At 42.8% G+C, this 18865-nt stretch overlaps 2 protein-coding genes across 2 annotated transcripts; one reads left to right on the forward strand and one right to left on the reverse strand.

The window, feature by feature from the left end:
- The first annotated feature begins 1684 nt into the window (after nucleotides 1-1684).
- sap18 (Sin3A-associated protein) lies at nucleotides 1685-5363 on the forward strand. Its single transcript, XM_080019159.1, has 4 exons — nucleotides 1685-1874; nucleotides 2507-2616; nucleotides 4376-4498; nucleotides 4735-5363. Exons 1-4 carry the CDS (start codon nucleotides 1803-1805, stop codon nucleotides 4889-4891), a joined length of 462 nt encoding a protein of 153 aa, XP_079875285.1. The 5' UTR covers nucleotides 1685-1802; the 3' UTR covers nucleotides 4892-5363.
- Nucleotides 5364-5510: 147 nt separating this feature from the next.
- On the reverse strand, nucleotides 5511-16532 carry ska3 (spindle and kinetochore associated complex subunit 3; the record flags this gene model as incomplete). Its single annotated transcript, XM_080018951.1, has 11 exons — nucleotides 5511-6100; nucleotides 6748-6872; nucleotides 7236-7315; nucleotides 7624-7809; nucleotides 8035-8205; nucleotides 8663-8844; nucleotides 9127-9185; nucleotides 9927-10326; nucleotides 11278-11446; nucleotides 12444-12505; nucleotides 16427-16532. The coding sequence occupies 11 exons, from the start codon at nucleotides 16530-16532 to the stop codon at nucleotides 5949-5951; spliced, it is 1692 nt and encodes a 563-aa protein (XP_079875077.1). The 3' UTR covers nucleotides 5511-5948.
- Nucleotides 16533-18865: the final 2333 nt, after the last annotated feature.

Below are 18865 nucleotides of genomic sequence, written 5' to 3' on the forward strand. Positions count from 1 at the left end.
AATACGCTGAATTTTTTTTAACTAATCCTGATGATGAGAAAAGGCGGACCCCGCCACCAACAAGGGAAACAACACATAGTGGAGCACATGCTTTACATTGAATGGTTTCTTCAAAAGTGCCCGCGAAACAAATGATTAAATATGTGATTTTGTTTATATCAAATAATCATACGGATTACCACTTTAAAGTTTGGATATAGTTTAAAAAAAAAATCAGGATTTATTTTTGTTTATTTATTGTTGTTGTTGTTGTTGTTGTTGTTGTTGTTATTTACGCTTTTAAAAATATATAGTGTTATCAAAAGCAGCATATCTGCGTACGAACGCCGGACTATCCCTCAGATCATATTCTCTCATTGTTTTGGTGACAGGTCCCCGGTCGTACCGGAGATGAAGTGCGTGCTGCAGAGGCGGCTGCCGTCGTTAGGCTCCCAACCCTCCCGGTTCACGGCGGCGATCCACCGCTGCTTCCGCTCCGGGTCCCGCGGGAAGCGGTAGAACGACAGTGCGGTGCCCGGGGTCCTTCTGTTCCTGCAGCCGGCTACCACGCAGGTGTGAACCATAGTGTGTGTGCGTGAGTGTGTGTGTGTGTGTGTGTGTGTGTGTGTGTGTGCGTGGTGTTTGTTGAGTGTTTTGACTCCCAAAATGGCGGCCGGCCTGACGGGAAAATGATGCATTCGGGCACAGCTCGGAAATTCAGAATCCGTTTTTTTACCAAATTCCGAGCCAAATGTGTCCCATTGTCTCTGCTCGGGGAAAACAGCTCCAGACGCGGGTCAGTTTGTGTTTTTATCACAAGCTTGTGAATTCTAAAAGTAAAAAAAAAAAAACGCGTGTTAACGTTACATAAAAGCTACAGAGTACTATCGGACGTGTTTTCAAATAAGACATTTATGCAAACTGGGGACCGTGTTCGCCGTTAATACTGTGTATTATCACATCAGATCTGTTATCTCGGTGATCTCGGACCCAGGCGACCTGTCCCCAAATTACGACCGTATTGGGAAAATTTTCCAAGCAGAAAGGAGGATCTTCCGAGGTCCGCCCTCATTGGAATGCAGCATAAACTGCGACTTGATGCTGCGTTCGAGTCGCACGGGAATTACTGCTCGGACGTGTTGTTTTAATCGACACAACAATTTGGAATTTACACGTTTGTCAAACCCAAGATGGACGTTTGCTTTTGTTGACGTTATAGTCAAGAGCTGCCAGATGTACGTCTGTTACACCGTTTTATGCTCTACTGCACTACCAAGACAACGATCAGCAGAAGCGAGAAATGTAAATGATCTGGAATATAATAAAGATTATAATAAATAAAGCTTGTATCATATGTTGGCCAGTTTACACATGACAGCGTGCGTTATTTGATTTACGATACAGTCGATGTATTATATTTAGAGGTGAATTAAAGGCTATTTGGTTTTGTATTGGCCAATTAACCTTGTTTGCCATTCCTGTAAGCTGTGGAAACCAAGCAACGCAAATCAAAGCTCAACTCCGAGTTCCCCAGCGGGACCGAGGCCTCGAGAGCTTGTGAACGGCGAACGGTATCTCCGAGCCGGAAGCTCGTAGCTCCCACCTTCCCGCGGGGACGTGAACGCGGCACAAAGCGTCTCGTTAGCGGGCGGCGACGCGATTGGACGTCGCCGCGGCTCGCGACGTCATCACTGTGCGCCGCCTGTGCACGCTGAGCTCGGAGCGTCCGCGGCTCTTTTTTCCCACTTTCTCCAGATTAAAGAAGCGATTTCGGGTTAAACGCTCCTCTCCGCCCGATCTCACCCGCACCGCAACCGCAAGACATGGCCGTGGAATCCAGAGTCACCCAGGAAGAGATAAAGAAGGAGCCGGAGAAACCGGTGGACCGAGAAAAGGTGAGTTGTTGTGGTTCGAAGGTGAAAAGAACCGTCGATCAGAACGTGTTTACACGCGAAGCGGCAGCGAAACGCAGCGAAGGACACGAAGCCCCCGAGTGGAAAAGAACGTTAAATAGAAAAAAATGAACTGAATCACACACGAATAAATGTATCGTGAGAACACGGCGGCGGCGGCGGCGCAGCAGCAGCAGCATCATCATCATCGTCGTGGTGCTAATAAACAAACACAAGCGTCAGGAAGTTTATAAAACTTCATAAAACTTTCATTTGTTTTGATTAAAAAAAAAAAAAAAAAGTTTCATCTTCCCCGTTCGTTCACAAACTAATTTTTAAATCAATTTTAATTTCTGGGTTGTTTTTTTTGCACACACTAATGTAATTTCACCGATTTTTTTCATTTATTTATAATGATTTCATTTCTTTGTGGGAAAAGAGCCGCCACAGTGAAATGCAAATGTATTATAATGATAGAGAGTTATATTAAATTATAATAACAATAAAAAATAACTTCCATTATATCACCGTTGGGAGACAATCAAGTTTCCCTGGTGGTGGAGGTGTGGTGGTGGTGGTGGTGGTGGTGGTGGTTGTACTGTACTCATCCTCTCCTTGCGTGTTGCTCCCGCCAGACGTGTCCCCTCCTGCTGAGGGTCTTCACCACCAACAACGGTCGGCATCACAGAATGGACGACTTCGCGCGGGGGAACGTTCCGGCCAGTGAACTGCAGATTTACACCTGGTGAGACGCTGAATTAGTACATCTGAAAGTTTATAAAAAAAAAAAAAAGGTTTTTAAAAAGTACTTTGAATTTGTGAAACATCACTAGATCTCAAATTATACTCTGCAGGTTTGCCTTAAATGAAAGGTAGAAGAATGAGTTATATTAATGTCTTTCTTTAGGTCTTAAATGGCTACATTAACCTCCTCTATACCAGCTATTGGCAATTTCATTTTTTTTTTGTATATCAGAGGTTTTACACATGGATCTTACAGCTTCTGAATTGCATTTAATTATACACCGATCAGCCACAACATTAGAAGCAGTGACAGGTGATGTGAAAAACATTGATCATCGGGTTCCAACATCCCCTGTCAAGGGGTTGGATTATACTCTCTGTGTGTGTGTGTGTGTGTGTGTGTGTGTGTGTGTGTGTGTGTGTGTGTGTGTATATATGTGTATATATATATATATGTGTGTATGTATGTATGTATGTATGTATATGTATGTATATATATGTGTATATATATATATATGTATATGTAACTTAAGTGTTAAGCCACTTTGACAAGGAGCACATTGTGATTCTGGACGACTGGGTCAGAGCATCTCCACAACCACAGGTCTTGTTGGTCAGGTTCCTGCTATGCAGTGGTTACTACCTACCAAAAGTGCTCCAAGGAAGGACGACCGGTGAACCGGCAACAGGGTCATGGGGCCCAAGGCTCATTGATGCACATGGGAAACCAAGTCTAGCTCGTCTGGTTCGATGCCACAGAAGAACAACTGTAGCACAAAGTGGTGAAACAGTGAATGTTGCTATGATAGAAAGGTGTAGAACACACAGTGCATGGCAGCTTGCTGCGTATGGGAGCTCACAGTGTCCATGTTGACCCCTGTCCACCCCTGAAAGCACCTACAATGGATGAGTGAGCGTCACAACTGGACCCTGGAGCAATGAAAGAAGGTGGCCCGGTCTGATGAATCACGTTTTCTTCTACATCATGTGGATGGCCGGGTGCGTCTTTGTTGTTTACCTGGGGAAGAGATGGCACCAGGATGCATTATGGGAAGAAGACAAGCCGGCAGAGGCGGTGTGATGCTCTGGACAATGTTCTGCTGGGAAACCTTGGGTCCTGGCATTCATGTGGATGTTACTTTGACACGTAGCACCTACCTCAACATTGTTGCAGACCAAGTTCACCCCTTCATGGCAACGGTATTCCCTGATGGCAGCTGCCTCTTTCAGCAGGATAATGCGCCCGGACACACTGCACAACATGTCCAGGAATGGTTTGAGGAACATGATAAAGAGTTCAAGGTGTCGCTTGGCCTCCAAATTCTCCAGATCTCAATCCGATGCAGCGTCTGTGGGATGTGCTGGAACAATAAGCCTGATCCATGGGGGCCCCATCTTGTAACTTCCAGGACTTAAAGGATCTGCTGCTGAGATCTTGGTGCCCGATACCACAGGACACCTTCAGAGTTTTGTGGAGTCCATGGCTCAACAGGTCAGAGCTGTTTTGACAGCAGGAGGCGAAGCTACACTGTATTAGTGGTTAATAGTGGTGGTTTTAATGTTGTGGCTGATTGTTGTACTGTATATGATAGATACTTTAATCATTCCAAAGGGAAATTGTGGTTAATCGGCAGAAACACCAAGAAATGAGAGAGAGCTGAATGAACAGGCGCTATAGCTCTGCACAGAATAGACATTGCAATAGAGAACTCATCACGAAAACAAAGTGATGACGGACGAATCCGATGACGCCTCCGCAGGATGGACGCCACGCTGAAGGAGCTGACCAGCCTGGTGAAGGAGGTGTATCCAGAGGCTCGGAAGAAAGGCACCCACTTCAGCTTCGCCATCGTCTACCCGGAGCCCAAACGGCAGCTCTACAGGTGGGCGAGGGGCACATTTAGAACATCTTCGGCCGTCGTTTGTGTCTACTTGATGTTCCCCTGACGGTCCTCGGACCAAAATGCGTTGAGAGGATAAAATCAAATTTGGTAAATCGTTTCAAATAAACAATATCCAGTCGAGCTCCAGCTTTCTCTTTGCATTTGGGCAACGCGTCGCTATTTGTGACAAGTGGGCTCATTCACCAGTCGCTTTTATTAATTTATTTGTGTTCCAGAGTGAAGGACATCGGCAACACGGTGTCGGGGAGGAAGGGAGCGGACGACTCGATGACCCTGCAGTCCCAGCGTTTTCAGATCGGGGATTATCTGGACATCGCCATCACTCCCCCAAACCGAGCCCCCCCGCTGCCTGGCCGCATGAGGCCCTACTGAGGCCTCGTCTCCCACGGCGTCCTGCCGTCTGTTTCGATTCCACATTCAATGGCCGTGTTGTTGTGTGCTCCTGTGGGTCTTGTCAAAAGTGTGTGATGCTGAAATGCATCCATGAAGCTTTGTTTGGATTGTTTTTTCTTTTTTTTCCTTTTTCTATGTTATCTTCTGAATTCAACGAATCACGTGACTTTTCTCCAGGAAGAAAAGAAAAATATCAAGACACTTAAGTCCTGTGATATTTTGTTTCGTAAGCATTTTGGTGAAAAGTTCAGAAGCTTTAATTTTTCAGCTGTTTTTTTTTTTTTTTTTTTTACTAGCATGTGACCTGCTGTGGAGCTGATGTAGCTGTTTTCACTCTGGGCACAAACTACATTATCATGATATTTTAGCACAGAATAAAAAACTATTGACTGAAATATGGTACTTTAGCGAGTCATCCCTACTATAAGATTGTCATATTTCAATGGAATAAAACTCGATTTTATTAATTATTTGACTTTTTATTTTTAAGTGTTTAATAATAAATCAAAGTTCGGACTCAAACCTCATTCTCATGTGCAATATTTAATACTTAACATACAGTTTACCATAGAGAAACAGTACTACTAGGTGAGTACAAAATCAAATAACCTTTAAACTAGGAACTTTATTTACATGGGTCCACGATACAAAAGTCCTGCCATTCTAGCATTGAGGTAAGACCTTTACGGATTAATGAAACTAAAGTGAGTGCGGTGTGTTAGACTAATTCAAGCATTCAGGAAGAAGCGCTGAGCATCACTTTAGCCATTTCAACACTGGTACCAACAGATACCTTCACGCCACCTCACTTTTTATACCAAAAACTCATGAGATAAAAAGTCATGATGCTTTACTTGAGTCTAGCCTCAAAATAATGAAAAGTGAACAACACATTTACCGTTCAAATCCTTAGTTTGATTTCTGGGGCTCCCCGGCGCTGAAGATAAACCGCTGAATTAGCAACATGACTACACTAAACGCTGGTGTTGAGTGCCACATTCCAGCCCTGCTAAAACTCCATCTGACGTGTGATTCCTCAGCTGTGGTGGAGCAGCTTGTACACGGAGCCCACGCCCTGGACCAGCTCCATCCTCCTCAGCTCCACCAGACACAGGAAGTAAACTGCACCCTTGGCGCCCACGCCAGCAATATTCTTCAGCTCCGCTATCGGGTACTCCGCCTTTTCTCCTGTAGAGGAGAGGCAGGAGAGACAACAATGTGAACAGAGCGCTTGCATGTGAAGGTTGTCTGTAAAATGCGTCTGACATCCATAGAGAGCTTTTTCAAACCTCTTTTTTGGTTTGAATCAGCAAATAAATCTCACTGATATAAAGTTTAAGACGTCTATCAAATAGCAGCGTTCCTGTTATTCTAGGCTCCTCTGGTGATTCCAAAAATCGCGTTGGGTTCTCAGATACAACTAGTGCCGTGTGAATGGGGCTTTGACCAGTTATTGAGATGGAAGGTGTGTTCCCCAAATTTCACAGGAGCTAGGCTAGCTGATCCCCTCTGCAGCCATGCACTGAGCTAACACAGTTAGCATGTAGCCTGTTGGTATTTCAGTTCAGGACACACATGGAAATAAATCTAAACTAAATCTGGATAATAGACAAAGAGCTAATATTCCTTCAAGGCCGCCAAACTCAACGACTGGCCGGTGACAACACCATCTGATTTTATTTGCTACCATATTAATTTTCAAGGCTTAAAAACAACATGACACACATCAGCTCGGTATATCGTTATGTACTCTGTATGATCTCTCAACAAGTCTTATTGCAGATGGCTCACGTTTCTCATGTTTCTCATGTTTTGCTCGTGTTACCCCGACTGACCGCGCTGCCGCGTCTCCATGTTGATCTTCTGGATGGCCTGGTTGAGGCTGGCCAGGGACAACTGCTTCAGGTAGCGAGGTAAACCCTGGAACTCATCGGCCGACACCAGAGGCAGCGCTAGCGCCCTGCGGAGGGAGAGGGGAGCGGCGTTGAAGGCGTTAACACACCTGCTTCTAACTACGCCGATCCAAGATGGCCGCCCCACGTGCCCGGCGTGATTTTGGCGCATCGGTCGCGCACGTCCCCGGAAATAAACGTGACACCTCCGCAAGAAGCAAATCAAAACGCGACCAGCGGGGACAGTGCATCGGGAGGTGACAGGCCGGCAGCAGAAGCTGAACGAACTACAACAATGGGCGGAAAGTTTGAAAGAGAAGCTTGCCGGGCGGGGCTCGCCGGGACGGCCTCCGGTCGGCGCCGGTGTCGTGGCAGTTTAAAGCGGTGCAGATCTTACTGATACAACCTGTAGTGGAGTGAGTGGCTGGTACCTGTTCTCTTTCCCTGATGCCCTGGGAGGCGGCTGCACTGCTGCCGGCGGCGGGCTCCCGGGCTGAGCCTGGGAGATCAGCTGCAGTTCGGGGAACAAGGAAACGGTGTAAAGCCGGCCCCTCCGGGACCTTCCAGACTTATTGTTGTGATTGCGACCGAAAATGTTTCCTTTTGCAGCAGCTTTTCCTCCAAACTTGCAATGTCATTCGCAAATCTGTAAGTTCAGTTGTACGTGGGGTTTTTTTGTTTTTTTTCGCAGTAATTTCGCAAGGATTGTGAAAACTTTAGAGTCATTGCACAGCGAGGAAACAAAGGCATCAAAGCGTCTCCTTGAACTCCCTCTCGTGCATCCCACCCCACATTACGTCTCTGGAGCGGCAGACTGACCTTACAGAGATCCAGGGTGACAGAGCTGAGTTCCGGCATCTCAGGGGTGCCGGGCTCCGGGGCCACCCTCCTCACAGGGGGGGTCCACCGGTCGGACCCCTCAGCGGGCCCCTCCAGCTCCAGACTGGGAACACCGGGCTTGCCCACCGGACCCTGCTTGGGCCTCCTCACCTCTCCTGCAGATTTCTACACAGACAGACAGACAGACTTAGTAGCCGCCAGAAAATTCTACGTGTTTTCATGTTGATTTTAGACAAGTAAATCCAAGAACCCCGCCCCTCCAAGAAATTTCCAGGCAAAAAAAAAAAATCATTTAGTTACAGTAAATTCTGAGACGACGGTCATAATCCTGACGACCTCACTGTCTGTTTTTAAAATGTGTAGGTGCCCCCCCGCTGGCGCGGCTCTTACACTGAACAGAGAGTTCCCCACGATGGACTCCAGACGCGGCATCTCGGGCGTCTTTATGTCTCCGCCCGCTCCGATGGACTGGTCTGGAATGTCGTATTCCCAGGCGATTCTGGAGGAAGCCTCCCCGTTGACCGGCGAGGAAAGGTCCAGGAAAGGCTTGTCGTCCATTTTCTGCAAACCAAGGACAAAAGCAAACAAAAGGGCAAAAATTTGCATTTTATATATCTCTATATCCATATAGATATTTATCTGTATATACACACACACAAAACATATAAGTCAACACATTTCATACAATTTGATAATAAAAAAGACGCCTGAGAGCCGTCATTCAGGGCTCTTATATAGTCAAAGTATCATTTCACTAATGATAACACCAACACTAATGTCTTCTCCATCTTCCAGGATGGATGGAGAGCAGGGTAGTGGACAGAAATATATCTGACAATATGAGGAGAAAAACCTTTTGGGGAAAAAACAAAACAAAAAAAAAAACATCCAATTTTCTACAACGATGCCATTCTACTCCAGTAAGGTGGCATAATAATAATAATAATAATAATAATAATAATAATAATAAACAACAATAAAAAACAACAATGATTTTATGTATGAATGCACTGTTTACCTTGCTGGAGCAGATGAGTTTGTTGATGAAAGGGGTTTGAAAAGCAGGCATCTCAGGAGTGGACAGCTGGTTGCCAGGTCCCACCAGGGACACTGAGGGGGGTGGAGGACACGGGACCCCAAACTTTGGGATGTGGGTCCCCAGGGTTCCCCTCACAGGAGACTCTGGGCCCCGCAGGCTGTCTGAAACAAGAGAAAACCATTACCTTCATCACCATTCAGAGTCCCAGAAAAATAAACGCCACTGCAACGTGTTCGACGAGGCTCAGACCTGTCATTGGAATCATTTACAGTATATACTTGGGGACTCAAACATTGGCAGATCACAATCAATTTAAATCTGTGTCCATGCCAAGAACTCCAACAAGGAGATAAAGGAAATAAAAGTCTCAAGCAGCGGGTGGAAATTTGCTTTCAGCGCGTGTTGTTTAAGTGAAACGCTAGAGATGTGAGAGCATTTCCTACCCGGGGCAGACAGGACGGAGGGAAGAGGAGGGACGACGATGCTGCTGCTGCTCGCTGGTCTGGGAGGAAGGGCAGAGCGCAACATCAATCTCGACCATTCTCTCTCTTTTTTAGGGATCCTGTGTTTTTCTATCATCTAATATCTTTCGGTTTTCAGAGTTGAAAATGCAGAACTGTGTATTAAAGTTCTGCCAAACAGCTTCTTTGGTGTATTTTCGGGTTTGGGTAGGCGGTGAAAGTAAACATCTTGTGATTTTTGTGAGGGTGAAGAACCTGAGTTAAGCTCTTATGTAAATGAAGCAGGGGTTCCCAAACTAGGGTCAGAGACCCCCTAGGGCGCCGTAAAGGAACTGCAGGGGCACCGCAGAAAATAATCACAATATCTTAATTTTTTGGTATTACATGACATATGAATCTACATTTTTTTCCCCCCACAAATACATTTTTCAAAGGTAAGTCTGTGAGGGGGGTGGAATCAAACAGCGAACACCTCTGGACACTGAGTCTAAACGACACCCATGAGCAGCTCAGGATGTGACAAGATGTCGGCATAAATAACTGGGAAAAATAAAGTTGTGATATGTAAGCAAATCAATATGTACACACAGACACACATTTTATTTTATATACTTATATATATATATATACAGGGAACAACTCCAGATCTTGAGCGATGCCCTGCATAAGGACATCGGCAGGAGGGTCCCACTATGACATGCATGTCTTTTGGAGTGGAGGAAAACGTAAAGAAAGAAACACACACACACACACACACACACACACACACACACACACACTACCTGTGGGTGTCCACATCCCTGCGGTACAGGTCCATGGTGAAGTCGTTGTTGAGGCACATGGTGTGCTCCGAGATCCCAAAGTCTCTCATCTGTGGCGTGTGCAGCTCCTCCCTCTCGTCCAGACGCAGCGTGCACTTGGGCGTCAGCGGTGGCGGCGGCACGACGAAGAGCGAGGGAGGAGGGCGGCTCATCTCGGGCATGGGGGGCGCCTTGGAGCACAGCTCCACGCTCGCCAGCACGCTCCTCAGCTGCAGAGCCGACAGGCCGAAGTCGGAGAGCTGCGGGGTGCGCATGGGGTCAGCTGTGGGAGGGGGGGCCGCTTTGGGGGGAGTCGGGGGGACGTCCCTCTCCTTTCCTCCCTCCCCTCCCCCTGGTGGTGCGGTGACGTCCGCCCCTTGACCTTTGACAACAGAGTGGAACACGTGAAAGCAGGGTAGTATCTGTAGCACTACTAGATAACGCGCACTATCTTCCAGAATATTTTAGGATGCGAGTAAAAAGAACAATGTCTTCTTGGACATACTACATCGTCATATAGCCGCTCCTCTTCCTTTCAGCATGTTGTCATGACGACATTGCATATTTGGGCACAATGCACTCTGGGTAACGTGCAGCGTTTGAATACCAGGCTATTTGAACGGCTCTAGTCTGTCATCCTGGTACTTTTCACATACTATTTGATGCATTGGCGTACTTATTGCTATACTTTAAGGTAATATGCGATCTGTGGCACAGTATGTGTTTTATGTTGATATCTTAAAGCAGGGCTTCAGGAACGAAATTCAAATAGAATTCCAAAAAAAATAAATAAATCACTATTCGAATGCTGAAATTGGCACTTGATTGTGTATTTTTTACAAATAATTGATTATAAATGGGTTTTTTTAACGTTAGGAGACCAATTCACATGTGATGAATAACGGCGCCATGTCTGCCAAGATGGACTCGGGCGCGTCTGCCCCTCCTCCGGCGTTTCACCGCGTGTACAAGGTTCACTCTGCGCCTTTGACCAGAACGTCCAGTAATTCCAGAGACGTAGCGATGAAAGTGGGAAATAAACCCGACCGCCACCGACGGAATGTCCTCTGGTGCAGAGGTCCCCAAACACCGGCTAGCGGGCTGTGCCGAAACACAGTAGAGAGTAAAAGTACATCTCAATACATCTAGAGTTTTTTATTTGCTTTGTTGTCCATAACCCCCCCCCCCCCCCCAACTAAAATTGTGTATTCAAAATTTGAATATTAAAAATAATAAAGCATAGGAATTAGAATGGGTTTATAGAGGAATATCTGCAGCCCCATCTGCAGTAAAGGTTTGAACGACGCGGTCCTGGTCTTAACATCTGACTTACTGGCAGTCTGTGTGTGTTGGGGAGCTCGGTAGCCATATGCCTCACAGTGTCCCTTCAGCCGCTCCACGTCCTGGCTGATTCTCTGTCCCATCACAGCGTAGGCCTCTAGAAGACAACTCACCTCGTCCTCCTTCGCAATTTGTTGAGCCAACTGCTCCCGCATCACAACCTGCACAAAGGTGACCCGGAGTAAACCAAGACGCACTTTCAATTGGACATTTTTCCATTTAAGCTTTTAATTGGGGAATAAAAAATAAATTTAAAAAAAATCACACAATTGTTTCACATCTGTTCTATCACAGATTCGGACCTAATGCACCAGTACGGGAACAGATACAGGTTGGACACCGTGCTCATGTACATGTACTCTCGAAATAATCTGATACTTAAATTCTGACTTGAATTGCGAAGAGTTGCTGCTAAGCTAAGATATAATAAAATATATTAAAAGATATAATTATTATTATAAAGTACACACAATTTTGTCAATCACAGTTTTGTATTATGTATGACTTTTAAACAGAACATGGAATAAATCAATAAATAACAAATAATAAAGGCAAAATGTTGGATGGGTTATGAAAGAAAGAAGAAGAAACAGTCTTTAAACGTCACACGACACTCCACAACACATGCTTGCACACACACATGCACATGCTTGATGGTGGCCGGTGCAATGGCTCCTCTGCTTTTGACCCATCCTGGCTTGTCCTTCCTCCGGGGCCACAGCCAGGAGCAGTGGGCAGCATACGTGGACGCGCCCGGGGACCAGGTGATAAATGTCCATTGCTGGTCAGACCATGATGTGGGCATGTTTTGGGTGGGGGTCCTTACTGACGTGAGGTGGAGGAAACCCCATGTGAGCACGGGGAGAACATGCAAACTCCACACAGAAAGGCTCCTGTTTTTTGGAAGATAACCCGCCGGAGCACGGTGCCAACAGCGCCCCAGGCGGGAATCGAACCCAGGAACTTCTTGCTGTGAGGCAGCAGTGCAATGCACTGCGCCACCGTGCCACATGGTCCATTTACATTGGCCAATTTGCAGAACCGTTTAAAATAAAAACTTGCATTGATACTTTGTACGAGCAGGTATCCAAAATTGGTACTCTTAACTCGATCACGTATTAATGCACCGTTGTCTTCCACCTGTGAACCTGCACTCACCTTGAGCTCCCTGATCTCGGAGGACAGTCCGTGATAGGCTTGCATGCCTCTCTCTGTGTCTTCTGAAAGGGAGAAATAAGAGGTCAAGCGAGGACCCGGCTGGTGAGAACACCGGTAGATGGACTGGTTCTAACACTCACGCCACAACTGGGCCCGGATAAAAAAAGAAGAAAAACAATAAATTAAAAAAAAGGTACTTTATTGTACTGAGACAGGCTTAAAGCATTTAGAGATTACAACAACGACAAGGCTTTCCCATCTTTTGGGTGGAGGTTCAAATGTTCATTGATAAAAGGTAGCTCTACCGCAATAGACATATTACACAATATTATTATTATATTATTACACAGTAGCATTGAATGGAAAAATACTATTTTTAATTTACATTTACATTTAGTCATTTAGCAGACGCTTTTATCCAAAGCAACTTACAAGGGAGAATAACATTCAAGCTACTTAATTACAACTATTTGTCTGACAAGTAACCGTCAACCAAAATCTCATGACCGTGACAGCCCAACTAATTTGGAAATTAAATAATGGTGGAGTCGAACTATGGCTCGTTTTTCTGGGGACCCCCTGGAACCTCTTGAAGGACCCATGGTCCCGTTCCCCCCGTTTGGAGCCACTTGCAAACTGCCGGTGTCGTGCCAAAAAGTCATGGTCCGCCAAGAACCAATTGCCAAAGAGTGATTGCAGCATCTACCTTGTCACTGAAACATTATTTATGCCTCAAATGACTTGGTTTCATTCATGAGAGTTATATTTAAAAGATCATAAGCCACCCAGCGCTTTTTACGTGTTGAAATACATTTCAGGGAACAATACAACTTGTAAAATGCAGTTTTCCACTTGCCAAATAGTGATTGCAGCTCCTACCCTGTGACTAAAAGGTTGTTTACGACTCAGTATGACTTGGTTTCATCAATAAGGGATCATATTTGACAGCTTATACGCCCACCTGGCGGACGATCACTTTTTGGCAGACACCGGGAGGGTGTTTTTAAAGGCGGGCGGTGCCACTGAGAAGCGGACCCGTCCTGGTGACATTCACCTTCAATAACTTTAATAACATTAATAACAATAACTATAATAACTATAATAACCATAATAACCATAATAACTATATTAATTATAATAACCATAATAACTATAATCCTCGGTCCTCCTCGGACTGCCTCCTCGGTCCTCATTCTGCTAGACTTATCAGCTGCTTTTGACACTGTCAATCATTGCATACTCCTGTCCATACTCTCAAGCATGGGCATAACGGGCAGTGCACTTTCCTGGTTCGAATCTTACCTTACTGGGCGCTCGTTCAGTGTGACATGGCGAGGCCAGCTGTCTGTGCCTCACAACCTCACCACAGGGGTGCCCCAAGGCTCGGTGCTAGGACCCCTCCTCTTTGCCATATACACCACCTCACTGGGCCCGATCATCCGCTCACATGGCTTTTCATATCACTGCTATGCGGATGATACTCAACTCTATCTGTCCTTCCCGCCAGACGACCCTACTATCTCGACGCGGATCTCGGATTGTCTCGCTGACATATCCACATGGATGAAGGATTATCATCTTCAACTAAATCTGGCGAAAACGGAACTGCTGGTCTTCCCGGCCAAACAAGGTATTTATCACAACATTGATATTAAGATCGACTCTCTATCTCTTGTTCCTACCAAGGCTGCAAGGAATCTTGGTGTCATTATTGATGACCAACTGACATTCTCGGACCATGTTGCCGCAGCCTCCCGGTCCTCCCGCTTCGCACTACTCAACATCCGAAAAGTCAGGCCGTACCTGACCCAATATGCCACTCAACTGCTGGTACAAACCTTGGTGATGTCCCGTCTCGACTACTGCAACGCCCTCTTAACAGGCTTGCCGGCCTGTGCGGTGAAGCCACTTCAGATGATACAGAATGCGGCGGCGCGACTGGTGTTCAACCAGCCAAAGAGGGCACATGTCACTCCGCTGCTCATCGAGCTCCACTGGTCACCTGTAGCCGCCCGCATCAAGTTCAAGTCTCTGATGCTGGCCTACAGAGTGATTGCTGGGAATGCTCCCGCCTACTTAAATGCTCTTGTAAGAGCACATGTTGCCCCCCGGATGCTGCGCTCGTCAAATGAGCGTCGCCTGGCTCTGCCGGCCATACAGCCACGGCAATCCAGGCTATTCTCATTTGTAGTTCCACGTTGGTGGAACGAGCTGCCAAAAATGACCAGAGCGGGGACCTCCCTCTCTGTCTTTAAGAAGCACCTGAAGACCCAGCTCTTCAGTGAGTACCTCCTGTCCTAACCTACAATTACTTAGCACCACCTTGCAGTATTTATTGTTACACCAATGTTGTTGTTACACTAATCTCTGTCGCAATGTAGCTTGAATGTTATTCTCCCTTGTAAGTCGCTTTGGATAAAAGCGTCTGCCAAATGACTAAATGTAAATGTAAATGTATAATAACCATAATAACTATATCAATTATAATAACTATAATAACTTGAATAACAATAATAACCATAATAACTATAATAATTATAATAACTATAATAACCATAATAACTATAATAACTTGAATAACTATAATAACTTGAATAACTATAATAACCATAATAACTACAATAACTATAATAATTATAATAATTATAATAATTATAATAACTATAATAACCATAATAACTATAATAATTATAATAACTTGAATAACTATAATAATTATAATAACCATAATAACTATAATAACTATAATAATTATAATAACTATAATAACTATAATAATTATAATAATTATAATAACTATCATAATTATAATAACTATAATAACTATAATAACCATAATAACTATAATAACTATAATAATTATAATAACCATAATAACCATAATAACCATAATAATTATAATAACCATAATAACCATAATAACCATAATAATTATAATAACCATAATAATTATAATAACCATAATAACTATAATAATTATAATAACCATAATAATTATAATAACTATAATAACCATAATAACCATAATAACTATAATAACCATAATAACCATAATAATTATAATAACCATAATAACCATAATAACCATAATAACTATAATAACCATAATAACCATAATAATTATAATAACCATAATAACCATAATAACCATAATAATTATAATAACCATAATAACCATAATAACTATAATAACCATAATAATTATAATAACCATAATAACCATAATAATTATAATAACCATAATAATTATAATAACCATAATAACCATAATAATTATAATAACCATAATAACCATAATAATTATAATAACCATAATAATTATAATAACTATAATAACCATAATAACCATAATAATTATAATAACTATAATAACTATAATAACCATAATAACCATAATAATTATAATAACCATAATAATTATAATAACTATAATAACCATAATAATTATAATAACCATAATAATTATAATAATTATAATAACCATAATAATTATAATAACCATAATAATTATAATAACCATAATAACCATAATAATTATAATAACCATAATAATTATAATAATTATAATAACTATAATAACCATAATAACCATAATAACTCTAATAACCATAATAACCATAATAACCATAATAATTATAATAACCATAATAATTATAATAATTATAATAACCATAATAATTATAATAATTATAATAACCATAATAATTATAATAATTATAATAACCATAATAATTATAATAACCATAATAATTATAATAATTATAATAACCATAATAATTATAATAACTCTAATAACCATAATAACCATAATAACTATAATAACCATAATAACCATAATAACCATAATAACTATAATAACCATAATAATTATAATAACCATAATAACCATAATAACCATAATAACCATAATAACCATAATAACCATAATAACCATAATAACCATAATAACCATAATAGCTCTACGTGCTTTCCTGCAGCCTCACCGGGGTCGTCGCGGTGCTGGTACTCGCGCTGCAGCTTCTCGCTCTCCGTCTCCAGAGTCACCGCCAGTTTCCTCAGTTTGGAGAAGAAAACAGACGTCGGGTCCATTTTATAATAAACCAGAATAAAACAAATAAAGAGAGAAAAAAAACAACAACAACAACAAACTAAATCAACGTCGTAAAACAAACAAACTGAGCCCGACGGACGCCAGACGCGGGCTGCACTTTTGAATTGTGGCGCAACTTCCGCCGGAAGCGGAAGTGGCGGAAGCGGCTCCGTCGTCTTCTTCTTCTTCTTCTTCTTCTTCTTCTTCTTCTTCTTCTTCTTCTTGTCGTTTATTGGCGGCTGGCAGACCAGCTTGGAGCTGCATGACCGCCACCAGCTGGACGTCTTCAGCAGTGCAGGGTCGTACCGCTCACACCTGATCAATACAAAACATTTATTGGACGAAGACGATGCAACGTGAGGAGGTGACGAAGAATAACTCAGCTGCACCACCTGCATGTATGTAGCCAATGATATTTCCTAACTTTGTCAGAATTCTATTGTGAATTGTTTTGAGTACAATGTATATTACAAAATGTTTTATTTTTTGGGGCATTTTTTTAGAGCTTGCATATTGAATATAAAATATATTATACAAATAATAATAAATAATAAAAAAAATACTTTTATTATATTATTTATTCCAATTATATATTATTATTATTATTATTATTATTATTATTATTATTATTGGAATTGTTCAGTTTTTTTTAATTTTCCTCTGAATTTTTTCCGGGCTAGAACTGCAGGGATGTTCGATTTATATTTTATCTCTTTGGTCTTTTTCTAAATGTAGACATTGCATTCTTAAATAACCTTGTGTTTGAAGTGGCGTTGTGGTCCTCCTTACTTTGCCAGATTTGCAGAAGTCAAAAGATACAAAATCCCTGCAACTATATTTATTATCGTTATTATTATTATTATTATTATTATTATAGGTCTTATAGGGATTATAGACTATATGTCACATTGCTGGAGCAAGCCGCCATATTTGGGGGATCACTCGCATTGACTGTGAACGTCGATCTGCATGTTTCTGTTAAAAGACGCTTGAAAGTCTTGTTCTGGTGAAAAACTGCCACAGGAAACCTTGCACCACCCATCCTGTGTGAAACCTCAGCCTTTCTTTTTCTCCCTTCCCTTTTCCATTTAGTGTATTTGAGCTATTTTTCTATGCAATTGAATGGAAGCGATCCTCCAAAAATGGATATATAGATAGATATATAGATATAGATATATATCCCCACCACCTGAAGTGTACAAGAAAACAACAAATGAAAGTAAAGTGGACTTTCACTTAAACAAATAAATTCAACTTTGTTTTAAGAAACTTTGCAGGATAAGAATATCCTATGCTGCCCATCGTTGTTTCTGTGCATGTTTCCAGAGAGGACTCCTCGGGGTCACGGTTTCGTATTAGATCATCACACAGACGATAATAGTCTAGTATGGCCGTGTACATTGCTGTCGATGAATAAAAATCTCCCACTGGGAAGAATACTCAGAGGTTAGAATGGAGAAAGGTTACCCTGTACCCTTCAGCCTCGAACCCGCATCACCCGCCTGGAAGTAGGAGGTGCAGAGCTCTTATCGGACGCTGATTACTCAAGGTAGAATATAAATACCAAGAGACGCTGAAGGTCAGCGCACACCTGCTCAGCGAAGCATCAAGGTGAGTAGAAAACCTGACAAACGCTCACAGACAATTGTACAACCTCACTCGCACATTTTTAACAGCGACACAATATATATTTATTATTATTATTATAATTATTTATTTATTCATTTATTATTTATTTCCTTTTTTCTGGTGTTGAGTCAATCTTGCCTGGTTTTCCTCTCACAGCTGTGGTCATGGCGATGTTTGGAAAGGTTTTGGAGCCGGTGGGCTACATGCAGACGATGAGGTGCGTTATTTTGTGAATTTTTCATTTAAAAAAAAAAATTCCCCCCCATATGAGAAGGTGGCTGACAATATTATAATCCCAGAGTTTGAGACCTAACGGTGACATCGCCGGCGTCCCACTGGAGCAGATTTACAGTCTAGCGTCTATAAATAATTGTCTCAGGGTCGACGTGTTGATGTTAGAGAGTTGTAATTATAATTAAAAAAAAAAAAAATAAATAAATATATATATATATATATATATATATATATATATATATCCAGGCTGTGGTTGTTTTTGTGTTTAGGGTCTTGGTGCAGGGAGTCTGCTCCTACCTGGGCGGCAGCGCCACGGTGGAGGAGGCGGAGCTGACCAAGAAGAACCTGGACTACATCGACCTGGAGCTGGGGTCCGCGGGGCAGGGCCTCCTGAACGACCAGGAGGTCCACGCCCTGGAGGACGACCTGGCCGTGGTCTACTACCAGCTGGGCACGGCGGTGAGGACGC

The sequence above is a fragment of the Zeus faber genome, assembly GCF_960531495.2.
Source record: "Zeus faber genome assembly, chromosome: 18".
Classification (NCBI taxonomy): domain Eukaryota; kingdom Metazoa; phylum Chordata; class Actinopteri; order Zeiformes; family Zeidae; genus Zeus; species Zeus faber.

Coding starts and splice junctions, on each gene's coding strand:
- sap18 (XM_080019159.1), top strand. CDS start 1,803: ATGGCCGTGGAATCCAGAGTCACCCAGGAAGAGATAAAGAAGGAGCCG. Junction 1,875..2,506: donor AACCGGTGGACCGAGAAAAG/GTGAGTTGTTGT, acceptor TGCTCCCGCCAG/ACGTGTCCCCTCCTGCTGAG. Junction 2,617..4,375: donor GAACTGCAGATTTACACCTG/GTGAGACGCTGA, acceptor ACGCCTCCGCAG/GATGGACGCCACGCTGAAGG.